This window comes from Hyperolius riggenbachi, chromosome 5 (genome assembly GCF_040937935.1).
Source record: "Hyperolius riggenbachi isolate aHypRig1 chromosome 5, aHypRig1.pri, whole genome shotgun sequence".
Classification (NCBI taxonomy): Eukaryota; Metazoa; Chordata; class Amphibia; order Anura; family Hyperoliidae; genus Hyperolius; species Hyperolius riggenbachi.
In genome coordinates this window covers 312,252,200-312,273,144 of record NC_090650.1, presented here as the reverse complement: position 1 = coordinate 312,273,144, position 20,945 = coordinate 312,252,200, and the positions used below count along the sequence as shown (strand labels likewise).

At 40.9% G+C, this 20,945-nt stretch overlaps 1 protein-coding gene across 2 annotated transcripts in view; it reads left to right on the top strand.

The window, feature by feature from the left end:
- Positions 1 to 20,945, top strand: part of ARHGAP28 (Rho GTPase activating protein 28) — a 185,376-nt gene that overhangs the window by 79,353 nt on the left and 85,078 nt on the right. For both annotated transcript variants that reach the window (XM_068237204.1, XM_068237205.1), the window contains exon 2: positions 19,257 to 19,453. In XM_068237204.1, the coding sequence (XP_068093305.1) occupies positions 19,257 to 19,453 (197 nt within the window). The remainder of the gene's footprint in view (positions 1 to 19,256; positions 19,454 to 20,945) is intronic.

Here is a 20,945-nt window from a genome sequence, read left to right as displayed (position 1 = left end):
TAATCGATATGATGTGACTGGAAGGAGGAAACCTGCCAGAACTTACTCTGACCAATAGACCAGCCACAAGGTAGGGTGCATACACACATGAAATTGTTATTGACCAATCAATGACCATTTGTTCCAACTCCATGTACCATGAGGACCAGCAGATGTAGAATACTATGCACAGATTGTGTAGGTGAGCTCTCTTACTGCATAAAAGTTGTAAAATTTTCCAGTCATAGGTCTATCAAAATTGGATGTATATACCAGTCAGGTAGATGATTTTTAAGCATCGGACACCTCCAGACACAGGAACAGCTTTTTTCCTCAAGCGGTAGCCATACTTAATGCTGAACCACGTTAGAGCTGCTAGGACTTGATAGTAATCAGCACAGAACTGTAAACGAACAATTCTCACATTGCTTACTGCCACTATACTTGCATAAATATCATTGACTTGCAATATACACACTGTCTGTCCTTGTATTGTTTTTTGTTTTTATTTGTGTTTGTTAAGCAACTGCCAAGACAAATTCCTTGTAGGTGCAAACTTACTTGGCGAAATAAAATTGATTCTGATTCTGATTGATTCTGACTATGTACTGTATTTATACACCAGGAGACTGCAGGCCAGTAGCTGTAAAACCTAGAGTTGTCAGTATTTAAAGTAAATCTGATGATAGACTTCGTTGTTGGGACAGCTAGGTTCCACCAGTAGTCCTGAGAAGAGGCACAGGACTAGCTCATAAGTCAATGAAAACATAAAAGGATAACTTTGCTTATGCATGTAAACCGTTATCTATTTCCCTCAATGAGCATTGAAAAACGTAACTGTACTTCTTGCCTTGTATGTGAAAACATTCCAGGTGGGAAATCCAGAGGTGCCTTTTTTAAAATCACCCCTATAGACAGCTAAGGATCCATCAACCCCATCTATACCATAGTCTACCTCCTATCTTCTTTAAGCAATCAGACATTTTTAATTGCCAGCATGGGGTGTGTGTGGTGGGGAGACTAGACTGCAATAGTTAGGTAAATATATTTATATACATAGTGCAGATAACTATCTAATTCCCCTAAATTACAGATTAATGATAAGAGCTGCTACTCATCATGCTATAGTTATATGCTAAATGTGGTAGTGCAACATGGCTATCTACTAAAAACACTCCTCTCCTCCAATCTACTAAGTCATCATTGAGGTAAGCCAAGGAGCAGGAACTGACAAATATGGTCATTTAACTAGAAGCTTACCGGTTATTCATTTCCAGAAACTAAATGAGGACATATTGCTTCTACTACTAATACTCTCTCTGGCCACCTCCAGTTTGGCTTCAGTCCTTATCACTCCAATGAAATAAGCCTAAATTGACTAATGCTCTATTAACAGTGCAAAGGGCACTATTGCACGCTCAATATATCTTCAGCATTCAACCTTACTGATTCAAATTCTTGCACTCTTTTAAATCCCCTCCTGCTACTTGCTAGAGCTTTTATGATTTCACCCTTCAACACTCTTCCTTTCTGTAGGCTGCTCTACCTTGAAGTACCCAAAGACTGATGGAAAATCATACCATGTAGATAAGGTTTTATGCTAGGTACACACGTTACGTTTTTTTCAATAGATGCATTTGATTAATAATTTCCATCATGTCCGATAATACTTTCGATCGTTTTACTGCTCAATTTCTCATAGAAGTGAATGGAAATTGATAAAAAAAAGATAAGAGTATCGAGTGGGAAATCAAGAGTAAAAACGAATCGAAAATCGATCGAATGGGAAATTGACCCGTTAAAACACTTTGTGTACCCAGCATAAGGCTACCTATTATATTTTAGCCTTTTCTCAGTTCTGTAGTGACAGAACATTACGAATTTACTCTCAATCCAATGTTTTGCTGTATGTGAAATGAATGTAATATGATTTACTAGGAGCCTTAATCCTTTCTCTTATCTTCTCTATGAATACCTATGTTCCATGATTACTCATCTGTTTTTTTGACTCCCAGTCTCACATCTGTACTGATGACACCTAAACCTACCTTCTTAGGGCTCTTAAACACTACATGCGAATCTGATGCGATTTTACATGTGATTCCAATTCCGATTTTTGATGCGATTAAAAAAAGTCCTGCATGTTGCATTTTTTTCTGTGTTTTTCTTCTTGTGTTGCTAGCATCCAGTGAAAATCAAAAATTAGAATTGGAAATCGGAATTGCAATTTGCAGTGTAAAATAAGCCTTACTCCTGCTTTGCTTTCTTAAACATTGCAAACAATCATGTCTTTTGAATTTCATATTGCTACATTACTATTATTACTACACTAACCACCTCTAGTCATTCAAAAAGAAATAGTATCTCTTGCATCTGCCTGTTCCTTGCAAAGGACACTTCTGAAAATGTAGTGCATGCCCTCAGTTTAACCCATTTAGACAACTGTAACACCCCTTATATGGCCTATCTGGAAACTGATTAGTTCTAATTTAATCTATCCTGGAACTGTACTGTGCTACTCCTCCAAATTGTATGACTCTCCCCTCTGTCATTCTCTCTGCTGCCTTTCTATCACACAGAGAATTATGTTTAAGCTTTTAACTCTAATCCGTGAAGTTCTCTATAATGCAGCCCCATCGTACTTTGTTGAACTAATTCCTAGATACCACCAAAAATGTAATATTTGTTCTAAAATGAACTTCTCCTTCTATCTGCTCTAATAACCTCTTCCCACATCCTCATTCTGGACGTCTTGAAGCTTCTCCTCTCCTGTGGAACTGCCTTTTACACTCCATTCTCTCACTATCCCTCAAGATTTTCATACTTAACCTTAAAATTCAACTGTTATGACAAGCATGCAGTCTGACCTAGGTTAAGTTACTGATCCATATTTATCTAATTCTCTACTACGCAGTCAGGTTACCAGTTTATCACTCCCTTCACCTTTTGCCAAACCCTCTGTTCCTTTAGAGAGTAAGATCTTAAGCTATGTATACATGTTGGATTAAACTCAGGTGGAGAGTGACGGCCGATAAGGGCCAACTAGTGTTGTCTACAGGAGCCACTAACGTCGCTTACAAATCTGGCATGTTGGACCTTCAGTGATGTTATGATGCTTGACTGACCTATTAGTGCCCTGCCCTCATTTCATCATGAGCATATAAGGAAGTGGAACATGTACTTTGAAAGCATGCAGCTCTATGCCTTTAGTTATAGCTGCAGAGACACATTGAAATATATTTTTAAAATAAAAAAGCCTTTTTCACTTTAATACTTCAAGTTAGAACTTTCATGTTTAGTTTAGTTGTCTGTTCAATTTAGTTGATGGTCAGTAAATTAAGAAAAAAAATACTTCCATGGCAACCAGCTAACAAGCGGCTAATAGGTTACCTTGAACAGCAAAATCATTATTACTTTTTTGCACATCTATCCTTGATTAAACAATTCTGTAATGTTCCCGTTTCTGAAGTAATGAGACATTTCTACTTTATTGCGAAACATTTTGTTACATCCATTAGTTTTAAATATTTATGTCTATTAAAATGGCACTTGTCTCTGTTGCAATCTCAGTCATCTTAAACAAAATAGTTTACATTCATTGAATATTTTCATGTTTGATTTCTCTAAGATGCTTTTAATTACAAAAGAAAACTAACATGTATATCATGTTTTACAAGAAACTACTGTCTTATGCAAGATATTTGTCAGTCTTTTCACCAGTTCACATCCAGAGGTTGTTAAATTTGTTCTCACCTCATGCTGTGGGGCAATTTTTACCTCATTGATTGAACAAGTTTTTACTATTATGACCAGCAATTGAAATACACGGAGTGGCCAAAAAATGGGAGACACCCTCTAATAAAGAGTTGGTCCACCTTTAGCTCTGAAGTTATTTTTTGAATGTCCCACAAATGCTCAATAGGATTGAGGCCAGGAAATTGAGCTGGCCATGGAAGCAGGTTAAGCTCTGATTGATGTTCCTCAAACCAATTTGAGACTGACTGAGCACTGTGGCAAATAGGGCTGAACGATTTTAAGTAAAGATTGAATTGCATGATTTCCTTCAAATCAAGATTTAGGTAGCCGAGCATAGGTGCCTCCAGTATAGAAAGTCAGGTATAGGTGCATCAGTATAGCTAGCCAGGCATAGGTGCGCCCAGTATAGAAAGTTAGGTGTAGGTGCATCAGTATAGGTAGCCAAGCATAGGTGCTCCCAGTATAGGAAGTCAGGTGAAGGTGCATCAGTATAGGTAGCCAAGCATAGGTGCCCCAGTATAGGAAGTCAATGGTAGGTGCATCAGTATAGGTAGCCTAGCATAGGTGCCCCAGTATAGGAAGTTGGGGGTAGGAGCATCAGTATAGGTAGCCAAGCATAAGTGCCCTAAGTAAAGGAAGTCATGTGTAGGTGCATCAGTATAGGTAGCCAGGCATAGATAACTCAAGTATAGGTAGTCAGGTGTAGGTGCCCTTAGTATAGGAAGTCGGGTGTATGTACAGTAAGTAGAGGTGGTCAGCTGGAGTTACCTGGCGGTGGCGGCCGACTCACCAGCTCCACTCCTTCCAGCGCTGATGTCACTCTTCTCTCCGCACCTGCGCTCTGTCTGTAGTTAGAGCAGGGCTACAAGAAAATGGCCACCAATGACTCCATTTGTGGACATCGGCAGCCATTTTCTTGTAGCCCTGTTTTAACTACAATCAAAGCAGAGGCGGGGAGAAGCGGGGGGGGGGGGGGGGGTTGGGGGACAAAGCATGGTGGCAAGACATACCCGATGCTGCCGCGAGTCACAGTGCACAGTTTGGGAATATCCTTTACTGGCAAACCTTGAATGCCAGGCCTGCAGAGTCTTCCGCCCGCCCAGCCGATGAAGTAGGGGGTGCCTAGCCGGAAGGAGAGGGTGTGAGACCCGCTGAAAATGATTTATCGTTCAGGCCTAGTGGCAAGGGGTCTTTCCCTATTTTTCTGTGATGCCAAAGGCACTCTTGATGGTCTCCTGCTGCTAAAGCCCATCCTTTGCAAAGTCCTAGTTGTGCATTAGGATATGCTTTGTAATGCATCTGCATTGAATTCAGCTGTAATTTGTTGTGTTGTTGCCCTTCTGTTGCTGCATACCATGCATGCTATTCACCTTTAACCTCTCGCATTCCCCAGCCTTCTTTTGACAAGAATAGTCCTTATTGCTTGAATTTGTTTTTCTCAACAGTCACTCTCTTAACATTGGGCAAGAAAATCCTAAAAGACTCATTGTTTCAGAGATGTTTGCACCAGCTCTTCTTGCACCAAGCATCATCCCTCATACAAAGTCACTTAAATATTTTGTGTTACCCATTTTGACTTTAAAGTGTACCTGAGATCAGTAGGTAGGAAGATTTTATACTTACCTGGTGCTTCCTCCAGCCCCATGAGCACTGCTGCGTCCCTCGCCGTCCTCCCGGGTGGCTCCACGGTGCTCATGGAGCTGGAGGAAGCCCCGGGTAAGTATACAAGCTTTCTTCCTACTGGTGTAAGGTTTCCTTAAACTTCCATGATAACTATGTTGTCCAAAGCTGAGCTTTCCTTATATTTCCTTATAATAAGCAAGTCCTGGTTGTTACGTCACTGTTGGACTGGTTTACTTTCACATAAGGGGTGTCTCTCATTTTTGGCCACTGCCATTAGATAATAGACCTTTCTGAAGGCTTCCCTGATACCCATAGGTAATGAGATCATTGCTCATTCACATTCAATAAATATAATATCAGTATACTGACTTGCTTTCAATCACTGGTCAATAGGTAAGGTTTCCTGTGAGAAGATTTTAGGCCTTAATCCCAAGGGCATTGTTCTTCCCACTCACCCCACTTGACATCACACCAGCACCACTCCATCGGCCTTCAACCCCCCACATAACAGAAAACATTACTAGTCTGCAGGCATAGTGACGGCTCTGTATTGCCACGACCCTGCAATGTTGCCCGTGAGATCGGACCCCAATCCCTGCTGGGTGATATGTATGTGTGTACAAGGCTTAAAGTGAACCTTAAGTCAGAAAAAAAATGAGTTTTACTCACCTGGGGCTTCTACCAGCCCGCTGTAGCAGTCCTGTGCCCTCGCAGGCACTCACTAATCCTCTTGTCCCCCGCTGCCAGCTAGTTTCGTTTTTGCCGACAGGCCCGTCAGGACTGGCCACGTGTAGCTTTTTCCGCATTCCCGACTGCAATTAGCGCTGTTGCGGGGCAAAAATACGCGTATCTATGCGTGCGTAATGTGGCAACATGTATTTTTGTACGTGTTGCGGCACGCAATAGTGCTAATTACAGTCGGGAATGCAGAAAAAGCTATGCGTGGCCAGTCCTGACGGGCCTGTCGACAAAAAGGAAACTAGCTGGCAGCGGGGGACCAGAGGATTAGTGAGTGGCTGCGAGGGCACAGGACTGCTGCAGGGGTCTGGTAGAAGCCCCAGGTGAGTAAAACTCATTTTTTTTCCTGGCTTAAGTGTCCCTTTAAGACTCATGAGATATACGCTATTTGATTACTACTGCCTTCCATAAGAAAGTTGGTATTTGCTAGTAGAAATAACTCTATAAACAGTACAATATGATCTTCTTCTGTTTTGTTTAAAAAGTGATGTCACAGGTAACAAACTTGATACAGAACAGCTCTTTTCAGGCCAAAAGAAAATGCAATAGGTCGCAGCACTCTTGGCCAAAGTCTTAGTTGCCAGATTTCCATCCTCAGTTTTGGGGTCTTTATTATGCATTTGGCAGAGGTCATTATTAGGTAATACAAATGTAGCAATACTGTAGCTCACAGCAGCAAATTGGATTCCTGATTAATTGCTTTGGACAGCAGTTCTACTTTTTCTTACTATTGTGAAGTTTTTGGAGGGTTGTGGTTTATTTTATTTTTTGTGTTTTTGTTTTTGAAAAGTGGAAACTGGAGGCATTTGGGTAAAGCTGAAATTCGGACTTGGGACTCTAATGAAGCGAGACGAGTTCTAACCACTTAGCCACAACACCTCTACTTTAGAACATTAATCTTTCAGGCTTTGTATTGTAGCTCCCTTTAATTGAAATCATGTATACAAACTGTTTACAAAAATGATTCAGAAAAACAGATGAGAATCACGGCTATTTCTTCCAAATTTGGTGATGCTGAGTTGGCCAGATGAATTGTCAAGCGCTTCAGATTTATTTATTTATTTTGCCATGAAAGCATTTAGTCAGTTTGAGGGATCTGAGAATTCTCAGTCAGCCTTTTGTACATTTTTCCACCAGAAGGATATTGAATAATGAAAGACACATTGCAGTGAACAATTATTACTATATGCTCCTTATTTGTCTTTAGTACTGGCATGGGATGTTGAATGCATGAAAAGGTCTTAATGTCATGAATGAAATCATGATCCATAAGCACTTTATGTTCAAGACCACCCACTGCTGTGCCCCTTAGGAATGAGACCTGACAGCTCAGCATATGATCAGTGGGTCATCATACTTCTCCATCAGGTTTACTCCTTATGAACTGTAGTCAGCAGTGACGACGTGTGAAGTGCAGTAACCCATAGCAACCAATCAAAGTGCAGTGACCCATAGTAACCAATCAGGATTATGTTTTCCATGGTTAGAGGCCTAATATATAATGTATGACAGATGGCTTTGATTTGCTGCACTTGGAAATTCATGATTGCTTTTTGTTCTGCTTCATTAAATATACAGTTTTGGTTCTGGAACATTTTTGTTAATTCGCTTGATTAAACTGGTGCAAGACTAAGATACTAAACGTGTGTATTTTCTGCTCTTTTGGGGTATGTATATAAACTGTGGTGGGTTTAAAACACAGATCCCTCAAGTTTGTTGAGAATAAAAAACTCAGGGTACAAATTTATGGATTTAGTTTGTTTCTAATAAAGTTGTGACTTAAAAAAAGGAAGAAATCCATGGAGTTTAATTGGACTGAGCAGGGAATAAGAGTCACATACATAATTTTAACATAGGAAAGTTCAGTTCGAAACTTAAAGTGTACCAGAGGCCTAATAAACTACGAAAATCATATACTTACCTGAAGAGTGGGAAGCCTCTGGATCCTAATGAGGCTTCCCTCGGTGTCCTGCGATTGCCTGCTACATCTCACTCCTCTTTTAGCTTGTGTGCATGCATACTGCACTTGCACAAGTATGTCGGCGTCTGCGCAGTAAGCCGGAGCTGCTCGTGCACTACTGTGCAGGCATGACCGTGCTCATACCAGGAGAGGAGCACAGTCCCAATCAGCTGGAAGGCCGCGAGCAGCAACAGGGGACCAAATGTTGTGGATGGAAGCCTCATTAGGATCCAAAGTGTTTTCCTCTCCTTAGGTAAGTATGTTGTTTTTTTTTAATCAATTTTGGCCTCGGGGTCTCTTTAATACTCCAGAAAAACTAAAATTAAAAATAATAAAGTAATAATGTATTAATAAAATAGTCATAATAATAAAATGTTAATAATAATAAAAGTGTATTAATAATGTAATCATATTACTAATCGTAATAAGAAGAAAAATAATGTTTGCTATTTACCCCTTTAATTTTTAGATCTGAACTAAGTTATTGCCTTTTTCTCTGCAATATTTGAGGGCAAGTTCACAGTGGGGTATTGCAGTGTGACATTTCAATGCAGAAAATCACACTGCAGTAGTAATTCTATGCGATGTTCAGGGTGCACCTGGTGTGACTGAATGGAGTACAGTTTCTCAATGCAGTGCATGGGGTGCACTATTGTATAATGCAGTGGCAGTGAAGCATATTTTTAATCTTAATCCAGGAAACAGGTCGCTGCAACCACTGCACCTACTGTGATCGGGAGCAGAACACCAAAGAGCCAGGAAAATGTAGTAGATAAGAATTCTGCGGCACCGATCTCAGGATAAAAGTCCAATTGTTATTAAGGCAATTGTGGACAAACAGCAATACAGCTCACGTGTATCGGGGCAAACTTATGGCTCCTTAGTCATAGCTGAGCTTAGTCATCAGCTATGACTAAGGAGCCATAAGTTTGCGATACGCGTGAGCTGTATTGCTGTTTGTCCACAATTGCCTCAATTTAAATTGAACTTTTATCCTGAGATCGGTGCAGCAGAATTCTTATCTACTACATACTTTTAATTGACTGTTTGTGATGCAACAGTCTCTTAACGTGTGGTGCAAATTTTCTGTTGTGTTGCGTTGGTGTTTTTATGGGGAATGCAATGCAGTTCCCACTGTGAGTCTAGCCTTACTGTGAGGTATTGCAATATAAACAGCTGTGTACACGTTAAATACTTCTGTATAGGAAACAGAGCTGGCGGTATATTAGTACCAACCCAGTTTTGGACAGAATGAAAGATGGATTCAGATATGTCATGTATTATATTTTTGATTAGGTAGATGTCTTCTCAATTCCTCCCCCAGTAACATGGTTGCTAAGAACACGAAAATAATTGAAAGACCTCCAGTGAGAATTTTAAAAAATGCTTTTACTAGTGCAAGAAAGTTTTACAATGTCTTCAAAGTTGTTATTGCTCTTTATGCCCCCCTTCAGGGGATTTCACTTGCTTTCTGTCCCAGTGAAGGAAACATTTCCAAATAGGAACAGATGCCGTAGAAATAAATGCCTGCTAAAGTTTCTAACCCATCCCCAATCTATCTAAATTTTAAAGGAAAGAAACTGTGCTGGAATTGGGGTGAAATGCTGGCAGTTTGAATAGCATTTGGCACACTTCAATTGACACTGAGCAGTGTGAGATTGCCCTGTGTCTTCATATTTTCTCCCTAAGAGAGGAATCCCAATAATTACAGCCTTCAGTGTATGATATCATCTGAAGCTGTCTAGGTCTGAAGAAAACAGCAAGGTCTCAGACTGTGCCCCTCTCTGTGCACACACTGCTCTCCCCTGCTAACATTAATGGGAAGCAGATGTTTAAACAGCTCTACCTCCTATCTGAAAGCTCTGGAGGTTACATTCCTGCCTGATTATGCAAGGAAACAAGTAAGTGGATAAGGAAATGAGAGGCAGAACTGTTCCTCTATGCAGATTTGATTATCCAGGCCTGGGTTATGGCTCATACAATGGCCTAGAGCATTTTCAAATTAATTCACTACTTTTCTTGCTTTATAATTACTTGTGTGGCTTACAGAACAAGCCATGCTACATAAATACATCCTAGATAAAATAGAATCATTTCAGGGATTTTTTTTTCTTTTCAATGAGTTTGATGTAAAATTTTTATTTTATATTAAAGATACTAGGGAGTAGGCAAGATCCAAGGCTGGGTTTGCATTACAACAGATGCACAGGGATGCGCTACCAGCATATCCTGTTAGGTCCGTAGCAGGTCCATCACAGCCAGTCATACTGGCTCCATTGTGCATCCATTGTCACATACCACATGGGTTTTTATGGTCGCCGCTTTTGTTTCCGCTGGGGACAGGTGCTGCATTACTGCAAACAAACCAACTGGAATTTTCCCTACCCAGGGAGAAATCTCATTGGTCCACTACTCAGTGGACCATGTTCCCTAAGTAGGGAGGATTCCCATTGGTTTGTTTCAGTCTAATGAAAGTCCAACTCCCATTGGTTTGTTTGACACCTCCCGTGTGATTCTGCCAGGGCTCCCATCAGTAAAGCAATGCTTTACATTGCTTTATATATGGGAAAAGATCATATTGCTTAGTATAGGATCGGTTCACATGTCTGTTAATTCGCTCACTTTCCAATTCAATAAGCAGAACTATTTCAGCGGCAGTGTGAAGCTATCCTTACTGTTTAAGAGGCAGTGTGAAGATTGTTTGGAAAGGTCTACACTTTATGACTGTAGTTATTTACTCCCTTCAAAGTATGAATTATAACATTGCCATTGGGGATCAGCAGGAGAAGCAGCATGGAGATTGTTAGATTTTCATGTTGCTGGATGTGAACAAAAGGGCAATTAAATGTCTAGACTGTCTCGGAAATACATAATTTTAGATGGTGGTCCCCTTTAATTTAAAGTGGATCTAAGCTGATCGTGTTCTATAGGTAAACAAATAAGCCACACAGAAAACAATAATCTAAGAGAGACCTTCAGTGGAATCTTTGGGACTTCAGCGTTGAACTGCTGATAACTTGATTGCAATTTTTTAGTGCAGTGAAAGTGGGTTAGAATCTCTTGCAGATTTCTATTGTTAATGGTTGTTCAAAAAGTATGATGCAAAAGTAGAAACATTTGTCAATCATTCATAACTGGCATGACAATGTACACCCATCAATACTGAATATGCAAAACCTCAGATCATTGACAAATACAAAGCTCCCCACACAATCAATAATTAAGTATAGACGTCATGAGAGTATTATATCTTTAAAAAAGACAATTAGTGATTACTGTACTGCGCACAGTAGTTGTAACTATATTAGAACGGCTCAGGCCTATTTTGGGTTCAATTCAAGCCCTCTTTCTAGCATAAGAAAATGTGCCACCCACTTTCCCTCTTCATATTTGGTACAGGTGCTGCATTGCTTATTTCAGCACCTGCATGTTGTGCTACATTTACTTATGCTTGAGAAAGGGCTTGTGATGATCCTGGAAAAAACTGGTACTTTTTCAAATAAGTACTGTATGTAAAGCAGGAATTGCTATACAGGTATGCATGGTGACATAGTGCATAGCACTCTTGCTTTGCAGCGCTAAGGTCCTTTGTCACGGTGTGACTCTACAGAGAGGTCACCTTTCGTCAAGTGCTATAAAAATAAGCCTGCTTGGTGCACAGGAGGTGGATTTACTGCCTTCAGCTACCCGTGGTAAAGGGGCTTAAGGCACCTCCTGCTCATGATGCCACCTTCCATTTCCATAGAACAAAGTGCTCATGGGAGAGCCAAAGCAGCTAAACTGCCAAAGAGGACCATCATAAACAATCATAAACAATCCCTTCCAGTGACAGTAGCGTTGTATGTGTACAAATCTTTAGAGTCATATAGCCAGTACTATTATTTCCTTGACATGAGAGAAAAAATGAGAGTTTCAGATATTTCCCCTTCTTTATGAGTTCTCTGGAGGCTGGTTTGACAGAGTGCTATGTGAATTAATACAGCTCCACTTTAAATATGTCTATCTCTTCCTCTATCTGTCTTTCTGTATTGCATGGCATCTCCAAGCTGTGAGTCTGGCCAAACTACTGACACTTGATTATAATAAAATAATTTCCATCCCAAATGTAGCTGTGTGTATGTTACAATCTCTGCCCTTCCTGAGAGGAATTCAGTTTAGACCTGGCAGTTGGGAAGTGAAGCTTCTTTCTCCTCACAGCAGTCTACATCGACACAGACACAGAGGTCCAAGTAAACTCAGTGAGCTGTTCCCCATAGTTGCACTTGCTGTAATTCTGACACATCACTTTAGGGGAGTAAAGAGGTGTTGAAAAAAACATGCTTGTGCTTGTGGTGCTCCAGAATATCATTTCTGTCCATAGGAGGAATATTATACCATTTGCTTATCTCTGTCCACAAGGTCAGCAGAACCCTCCCCATACAGTGTTATAACTAGAGCAGGCGTCCCCAGGTCTGCATACAGCACAGCTCAGCCTGGATGCAACTCACAATTCTGCATGTACTTCCATTTATTGAGATGTCATTGTCTATCCCTGCATCAAAGGAATTTCTTTTCAAGCTGTAAGGCGGTTTGGTATCCTTTACAATGAATAGCTGAATAGGTTTTCTTCAGAACATAGTACTGTATTAAAGAATTGCTGTTTACTCTGGTTTTCGGTACAATGTTGTGCTATGTGTAGCTATTCAAGGAAGTACATTTGGATGTAATGGTTAAGGGTTCTGCCTCCGACACAGGAGACCTGGGTTTGAAACTCGGCTCTTCCTGTTTAGTAAGCCATCACCTATTCAGTAAGGAGTCCTTGGGCTAGACTCACTAAAACTGCTACTGCCTACTGATGGCTCCTAGGGGCTGCAGCTCAAGTGCTTAAGTTGAGGAGAAAAGCGTGATTTAATTGTTATTAGAGAATGTTAGAATATCAACCCAATAAGGTAGGAAGATTAGTTTTACTATTACAGTTAGTTAGTGTAAGGCTTGCTTGGCTAAGGTCAGTCTTCATCTTATGAAGAGTAGTGTTAGATGAAGAGTAGTGTTATATGTCTCCTATAGTTTTCAATGCCGATGGTGCCTAAACACACCATGCCTGATATTCAGTACTTTAAAATAATGTGCTGCGCTGTGCAGGACTTTGTAATGGGTAGAGGCATCCAGCAGAGATTGGGATATTCTCTTTTTTTTATGTCTGTCTCTGAGTATGATAATGTGGAAATAGTAGAGGCTTTGTTCTGTGCTTTTCCTATTGCATTCTTTGCATTTTAGAATCACAGGAAACAAAGTGCAGCTACAAAGATAAATCATATTAATGGCTGTGGCATTCATTTCACTCCATGCTGTGTACAGAAACGTGGAAAAAATAAGGTGATGCATCATTCTCAGTGGCCACCAGTTTAACCAAATAGCATTAAAGACATTGTGTATCTGGATCTGTATGTACTGTAAATGGTGAAAAATTGCCATATTAAAATACGGTAAATGTATTGTTTTGTCATTACATTATAAGCTGTTAGGACAACAAAACCAGCAACAACCATTTGGTGCATTTTAACGCTATAACAAACTATAAAAATCTAGTACTAAAATGATAAAGCAAACCTGTGCAGCCAGCTATTTTTCTTTTTTAATCAGGTTTTGCCTAAACTGTAAAATAATAGTCTGTGATCTTGACTTCTCTGCAGCACAGGTGTTGAACACTAAGCATACGGGCCCGAATGTGGCCCTCCTTGCCATATTGTGAGGCCCATGAGAGCTTAAAATGTTCAGTACTGTAAGCAGTAAAAGAATGATAGCACACTACCTTCCCATCCAGAGGAGGATACAGGTGACAGTGTTTTGAGCCGGGGTAGAGCAACTACCCACTAGACGTCACCACCAAAACTAGCATTGGGCCCTCACCTGGATACCAACCACTCCCCCTTTCCCAGACACCATCATCCTACATATCAGAGTAGAGCAGTGTAATATTTACCTGCTCCAGCAATGTGCCATGACTCTTCCGTTTTTCCTGGCAGTCATATGCTCTGTACTTCCATACCGCCTCCTCCCGACCAAGACGTAGCAATAACAATAATAACAATAACATTTCTATAGACTATGTTTTAGATTTAGATCCCTTATGTCAGGGGTCCCCAAACTTTTTCGGTCAAGGGCCGAGGTCAACATTCTTCAGACTGCTGGGGAGCCGGAACATATATAAAATGATGTTGAAAAACATTACATTGAATCTAGGTATTGATTTTCCCCCAGTCATGCCCGTAGACCTCCCAGGCCATTCAGCCATGCGGCACCAAAGAACGTCTTTGTGCACCAGACAGTGAAGCATACCCAGGTCTCAACCTGCCATTCAGTTGGACAGCAGTGTCACCTGATGAACCTGATTGGAAGCCAGCGAATGACTGCTCACTGGCTTCTACAGTATGTGGATGGGTGGTGCCAGCACTGCTATTCTATATGCGGGTCACTGTCATTTAAAGGTGCAGTGGGCTGCATCTATAAGTTATACATTTGGTGTTTGGGGGGCCAGTGAAAAAGCCTCGGGGGGGGGGGGGGGGGGGCGAATTCGGGCCTGCAGGGCGGCCTTAGTTTGAGGACCACTGCCTTACGTGATCGAGTTTGACACCTCTGCTCTACAGAATGCCAGTTGTCTTGCCGTGATGCTGAATATTTGGTAATAGTGCATATATGCTGTCACACTCCATGGAAAGAAACACCCATGGGACAACTTTCAGAAATATCTGTTGTCACGTCAGACTTCCATCCAGTGTCCGAAAGATTGTGCATCTGCCCACAGTGCCCATGTGACTAAACTGGTAATGGTTATGATTGATTAGGTGATTACTGGTCTCTGAGGAGGAGCTAAATTGTTCCAGTGAGAAATTTCATTTTTATTTTGAAAACTACAAGATTTCATTTTACTAAACTTTTTTTTTATGCACAAATAAATTAAAAAAATGCTCCATTAAATACCTAAGAAAAACAGTTTCTGGAGCTTTATTTGACAGTTCTGTGGCTACTTTGCTTATGTGTTCACTGGATTGACCTCCTGTGTAGCATGTGTTCAGCTTCAGTTCAGAATATTTTTACTAATAGTGAGTGATTGCCAACAAGCAAACATCCATTCTGAGAAACTCCAGTTTATGAAAGTCTTCTTATACATTAAACGTTTCTGGAACTTTCTCTGCCTGTAAGCTACCGGATTTGTTTACTAGATTTTTATTTCTATGCACAGTTCTTTTTATTGTGACACCATAAGCTTACATTAAAATTCACTTAATGCACTTGTCACACAAGTTATAAATTTAGGAAATCCTTATTGACAATAACAAAGACAGAAATATTAACATGAAAAAGGTTCCAACAAGCTGTTCTGTTCTGAATAATTTGTGGCATATCTCTGTTTCTATACCATACATATATTACAGATAAATTAAATGTCTCTCCCTGATATTGGGTGTAGACTATGATAAGGTCATTAGACCATGACTATCGTAGGAGTTAGGTTGTGAGCTCTTCTGAGTGGTAGTTAATGGCAAGACCGTATGCTCTGTAAAGCACCGTGGAAGATGCCAGTGTTATTTAAATACACAAAAATAGTAATGATGCCTAAATGCAACTGCAACTGTATGCAGGCCAGTTTTTAGGCTAAATTGCTCCCAGGGTGGGGGTGTAACAATTGCAATCCCCCCAATATAGGTTATCCAGGTATGGGTGCCGCAGTATAGGCAGCCAGGTATAGGTGCCCCCAGTATAGGTAGCCAAGTATAGGTGCCCCAGTATAGGTTATTCAGGTATAGGTGCCCCAGTATAGGTTAGCCATGTATAGGTGTCTCAATATAGGTTATCCACCTATACTTGGCTAACCTATACTGGGGCGCCTATACCTGGCTACCTATAATGTGACACCTATACCTAACTAACCTATACTGGGGCACCTGTACCTGGCTACCTATACTGGGGGCACCTATACTGGGGCACCTGTACCTGGCTAACCTATACTGGGGCATCTATAACTGGCTAAGCGACACTGGGGCACCTCCACCTGACTAACCTATACTGGGACACATATACCTGGCTAACGTATACTGGGGCACATGGCTAACACACCTCCTTCCAGGTGTGTTAGATAAGGGGGGTATGCCACTACTTGTCGATCAGCTACTGCATAGAATTTAATGGTTGTAGCCAATCGTAGACAAATAGCTACAACTGTTGGTCCTTTGAGCACCCATTCTTTAGAACTTAGGTTAGTTTTAGGCATTTGCTGGATGCCGTGTAAGGTTAGGCTAGGAATTACGTGCGTGTGTGGAGGGGAGGGGGGGTTAGGCACTTAGAGGGAGGGTTAGGCATTAGGTAGGGGGTCTTCTTTTTAGGCACTTACATTGGAGGTTAGGCACCTATGGTTGAGGGTTAGGGTTAGGTTAGGCATTAAGTGTGGGGGTGGTGGGGTTAGGTACTTTGAGCTTTGGTTAGAAAAGGTCTTGGATATTGCATAGAAAGATATCAGTAATTTACATTACTGATATTTTACTGTAAGTGGTACAACTGATGTGGCGTCACAATATGTATTCGCAGAAGGCCCATCCTAAGATGAGAAAGATGTCTTTTAAATTGGCAGCAGTAGTGAAAAACATTTCTGTTGTGTTCTTCTAATTTAAATACACCTCACATGCCTGAAATCAATAATTAAGTCAATAGAAAAGATCTCCTTATCATTAAAAAGACCACCACTGTCTCATAAGCAGCATGTGATAACATTTATGGCTTGTACCACATTGGCCTCAATTCACTAGGCTTATCTCCTGTCTTTAATAACTCTTCTAGAGTTGTTACCATGGTGATAAGGCATGTAGTATTCAGGAAACACTTTACCTCGGTAAGCCTAAAGTTAACTTCTGTCTTTAAGTTAACTCTCCAAACCTTAAAATAACTCCAGAGTTAAAGAAAGGCGTGTGAAAATAACTACAGAGGAGGTAAAATAACTACAGAGGAGGTAACTTAAGGAATGAAGAGATAAGATTACTCTCTCACTGTGTGGAGGTAAGTTTTCTCTTGCCTTATTATCTCCAGCATGATCTTAGTGAATTGAGGCCATTAATGTCTTCAATTGCATTGTTTCTGGAAGATTTTTTGTTTTTAATCTCTTGCCCTTATCACTAATATCATAATATATTTTAAATCAGACTTCAGGTAGATTAACCAGCTCTCCACTGCTTCTGCCTTAATCAGGGCCAGAGTGTCCTAGCTGAATAGTCTGAGAAAATAAACATCTGTCAAGTCAAAGCTCCAGTTATTTCAGAGGAAGACAAAACAAAGCCCCCTGGGAAGCTGTGTCTGATTCTGTCTGATTCTACCTCACAGGGGGAAAATTCCTTCTAGACCCCACGCAGCAGATTGACAAATCACAACATAGAAATGAATATAGGATAACATACATGTATTTCTAATTTGTGTGTATAAAATGCTTTCTTTTAGATCTATTCTCAATTATTTGTGAAGACCAGTTGTTGATCAGGCCATTATCATTGTATCACCTCAGTGTATCATAATGGCTCAGCGATGCAGCCGGCTCCTCTGTGAATCGGCTGAGAGCTGGCACTTCTGGGTCTGGGCAGCGTGTAGGAGTGCACGGCGACTTCTGCGTTATTCTAAATGGGAGCGTGCGTGTGTGTTCCAATACTCGCAGATGGCAGGTGCATGTGGCCATGCACCCGTCCTATTTCATCAGGTGACGGCGCAGATAGGAATCCACTGCTTGGATCATTAGTGCTAGGGTGTGCTTGGGTGATTCTGTATATGGCCGGCCATGATTGGTGAATGAGTGTTTAAAGCCTGTTCGGCCTCTTTTTTCATTGCCCATTATAGTGTTAGCTTCGCTAGTTGCTGGGTGCTTGCTAGTGTGCTATTTTTGCCTGTTCTTTGTGAATGAATTGCCGCCAGGATTGACCTTTTGCCTGGAATCGACTACTTTTGTTTGCTGCCTGGACTATTTGCCTGTACCTGACTCCATGATTAGTTTTCTCCTATGGATTGTTTTGTATCTCCTGTGTATGATCCCTAGCTTGGTTTTACCTGCCTCTGCCTGTTCCTTCCTCCGTGGGTACAGTGTGTATCTCTCCCTTCCTTCCTTCAGTCCTTATGCCTTGCGCATTAAGGCCTGGGTGCAACCGAAGTCAGGTAAACATTACTTTGTCTCCTGTTCCACGAGGTGAAGACTACAAAGTTAGATTATAGCATAAGGACAGATACAGAGGTGGGGAGTCCAGCAGGCCTCACATTACATATATGTTCATACAATCATCAAATTCTGCTTGTACGTATTTAGGTATTAGTAGAGTATTGTATGGTCTAAGCCATCATTTCAAGCAGAAGGTGTTGAAAGTTAGCCAATAAATGGTATCATTCTGATTTAATTTTTTTTTGCATATTTAAGTGTAATCCATTGCTTAAGTAGACAGAAAAACACTCCCGTTCTTCTTGTTTAGTATCCATTTCCACAATGGTCAGGAGGAAAAAAAATGTCTAAACCATTATGCTTTGCGAATATGAGAACATTATTTAACATATCTAATCTCTGCTTATTCCATTCATTTTTATGACAAAGAAGCTCCCTTTTTCTAGAAACCTAACCAAGCTTGGCCTGTGATCCATTACCGTCCAGTATTGTCACTAAACATTTGTTATTACAAAAGTGGTTTATCTTCCCAATGGCTCCTTCATGTTTGTGGTTGGATGATTTCCAGGATTGGGCAATAACCCATTTGGCCACCAGTAAAATAAAATTGATCAAATTCTTCATTGGTTTTATGCATCCTTTCATAGGGAGGCCATCCAGTGCATTTCACAGGGATTTGTAATTTGCCATTGAGTTTATCTTGAGCCTTTACTGAATTGTTTCATCACCATCACCAACGTGGATTAATGTTCCAGTGCCCAAGACATTTCCCATCAGCGTGTGGGCACATTTTATGCTGCTTCTCAGGGGTACAACACCATTTCTGCAAAACTTAATGACTGTAAAATATCTCATTAAGTTGGGTTGACTTAGACAATTTCTTTTTCGTATTCTCATAAATCCTAGACTGCCTCATTTTTTGGGACAGGATTATCTGTCTTTTAGATGAGCCTCATTACTGTACTGTGCATTTGTTTATAACATGTACCAGCCTCAGCGCCAGTGCTCAGTTTATTATTTTCTTCATTCTTTCAGGAAAAGTAATTCGAAGAGAATCAACAGGATGCTTTCAAATGAATCTCTGCACAGTCCAGTGTTTAACCGATCCATCTCTGAAACGTCCATGGACAACTCTTCAATGGAGGATTTCTGGTGTGAACTTAAAAATATCAAAGAGAGCAGGGAAGATGGGCTTGAGGACAGCTTGGTAATGGATATGAAGCCTGTAGATGGTAAGTGATATGGAAGGTCAGTGATAGTGTTTTATTGGTGTGACAATGTATTCATAAACAAACAGTACAGTAAGGCAATTTGGATGGTAATAAATACTATTGTATGTAGCCAGAACATTACATGGCAGACAGGACACAAACCCCAGCTCCTGAATCAGTCCACACTATCACCACATAATTTGGTCACCCTTCACTATTCCCAAGCCAATAGGTAAGTATTAAATTATTAAATTAATACTTAAATTAATAAAGGGGCTAGGGAGGCAGAAGAGAATATGGTTGAGGGCCTTTATTGAGTTCTCTTAGGGCAGGTATGTCAAACCAGTCCTACGAGGGCCGAGATCCTCACACATTTTTGATACAGCTCAAATTAATTGATGGGTCTGAATCAGAAAAGGGGTGGTCCATCAGATAGAACACATTCCTTTCTTTCTCAGTCCATCCTAAACACTGGCATGGATCTGGCCCTCCAGGCCTGGAGTTCGACACATGTGTCTTAGGGGTATGTTTACTGGTTACAGCTATGGGAAAGTATTAACTGAACATATGGTTAATCTTAGTTTGGAAGTTTAACCACCCTGGCGTTCTATTTAAATTGCCAGGGTGGCGGCGGCAGTTTTTTTTTTTTCGTAATTCTTTTTTTCATGCTGCCAACTGAAAGTTGACAGCATAAAAGCCCACTAGAGGGCGCACATGATGCGCCCTTCTGATCGCTTTCGGTGATTACATGTAACAAGAAATCCCGCGGAGACTGGGATTTCTTGTTTGGCTTACCCCGTCGCCATGGCGACGATCGGGATGACGTCATGGATGTCAGCCGACGTCAGAAGCCTGCGATCCAGCCATTTGCGCTTTGTGCTTGCCGAAAGTGTTTGGTCCAGGCAGTGCAGGGCTCGGGCGGGGGGGGGCTTTTTGGCCGCAGAGTGCTAGCTGCGTGTGTCGCAGTTTATTTGATGCAAATCGGCCCAGCAGGGCCAGAGATATCAGCCTCGGCGGCAATGGACAAGCTGAGCTGAGTTTTTGTTGTTTCATTGTCTCTGCTCAATGACACCTTCATTGAAGTATGCCAAAGCTTAAATCTATGAATTATTGACCCTTTTTATATCTTTCCTGCTCTCAAACGCCATTTACTGACAGGAAAGTGTTTTATGGCTGTAATTACTTATCAGTGAGGGTTATGCTACAGTCTGACCCAGTCTGACCCGGGCAGAAACTTGCATACCTGATGTTTAACTTTTTCCCGCAGAGAAAGAAGAAAAGGAACACAGCTTAGTTATTTGTGTGCTTGGCACTGTACATACACATGTCTATCTCAACATGTCACCTCAGTTGTCCTTTAAGGTAAGGAATATGGAAAGGGCAGTAGGTATTTTTAGGCATCAGGTAGGGATGAGACCAAGGTTAGGATGAGACCAAGGTTACACCCCAGGTTAAGGTTACAACTATAAATGGCAAAGATGTGAATTTGATTAAGGACAGGCATCGTTAATGA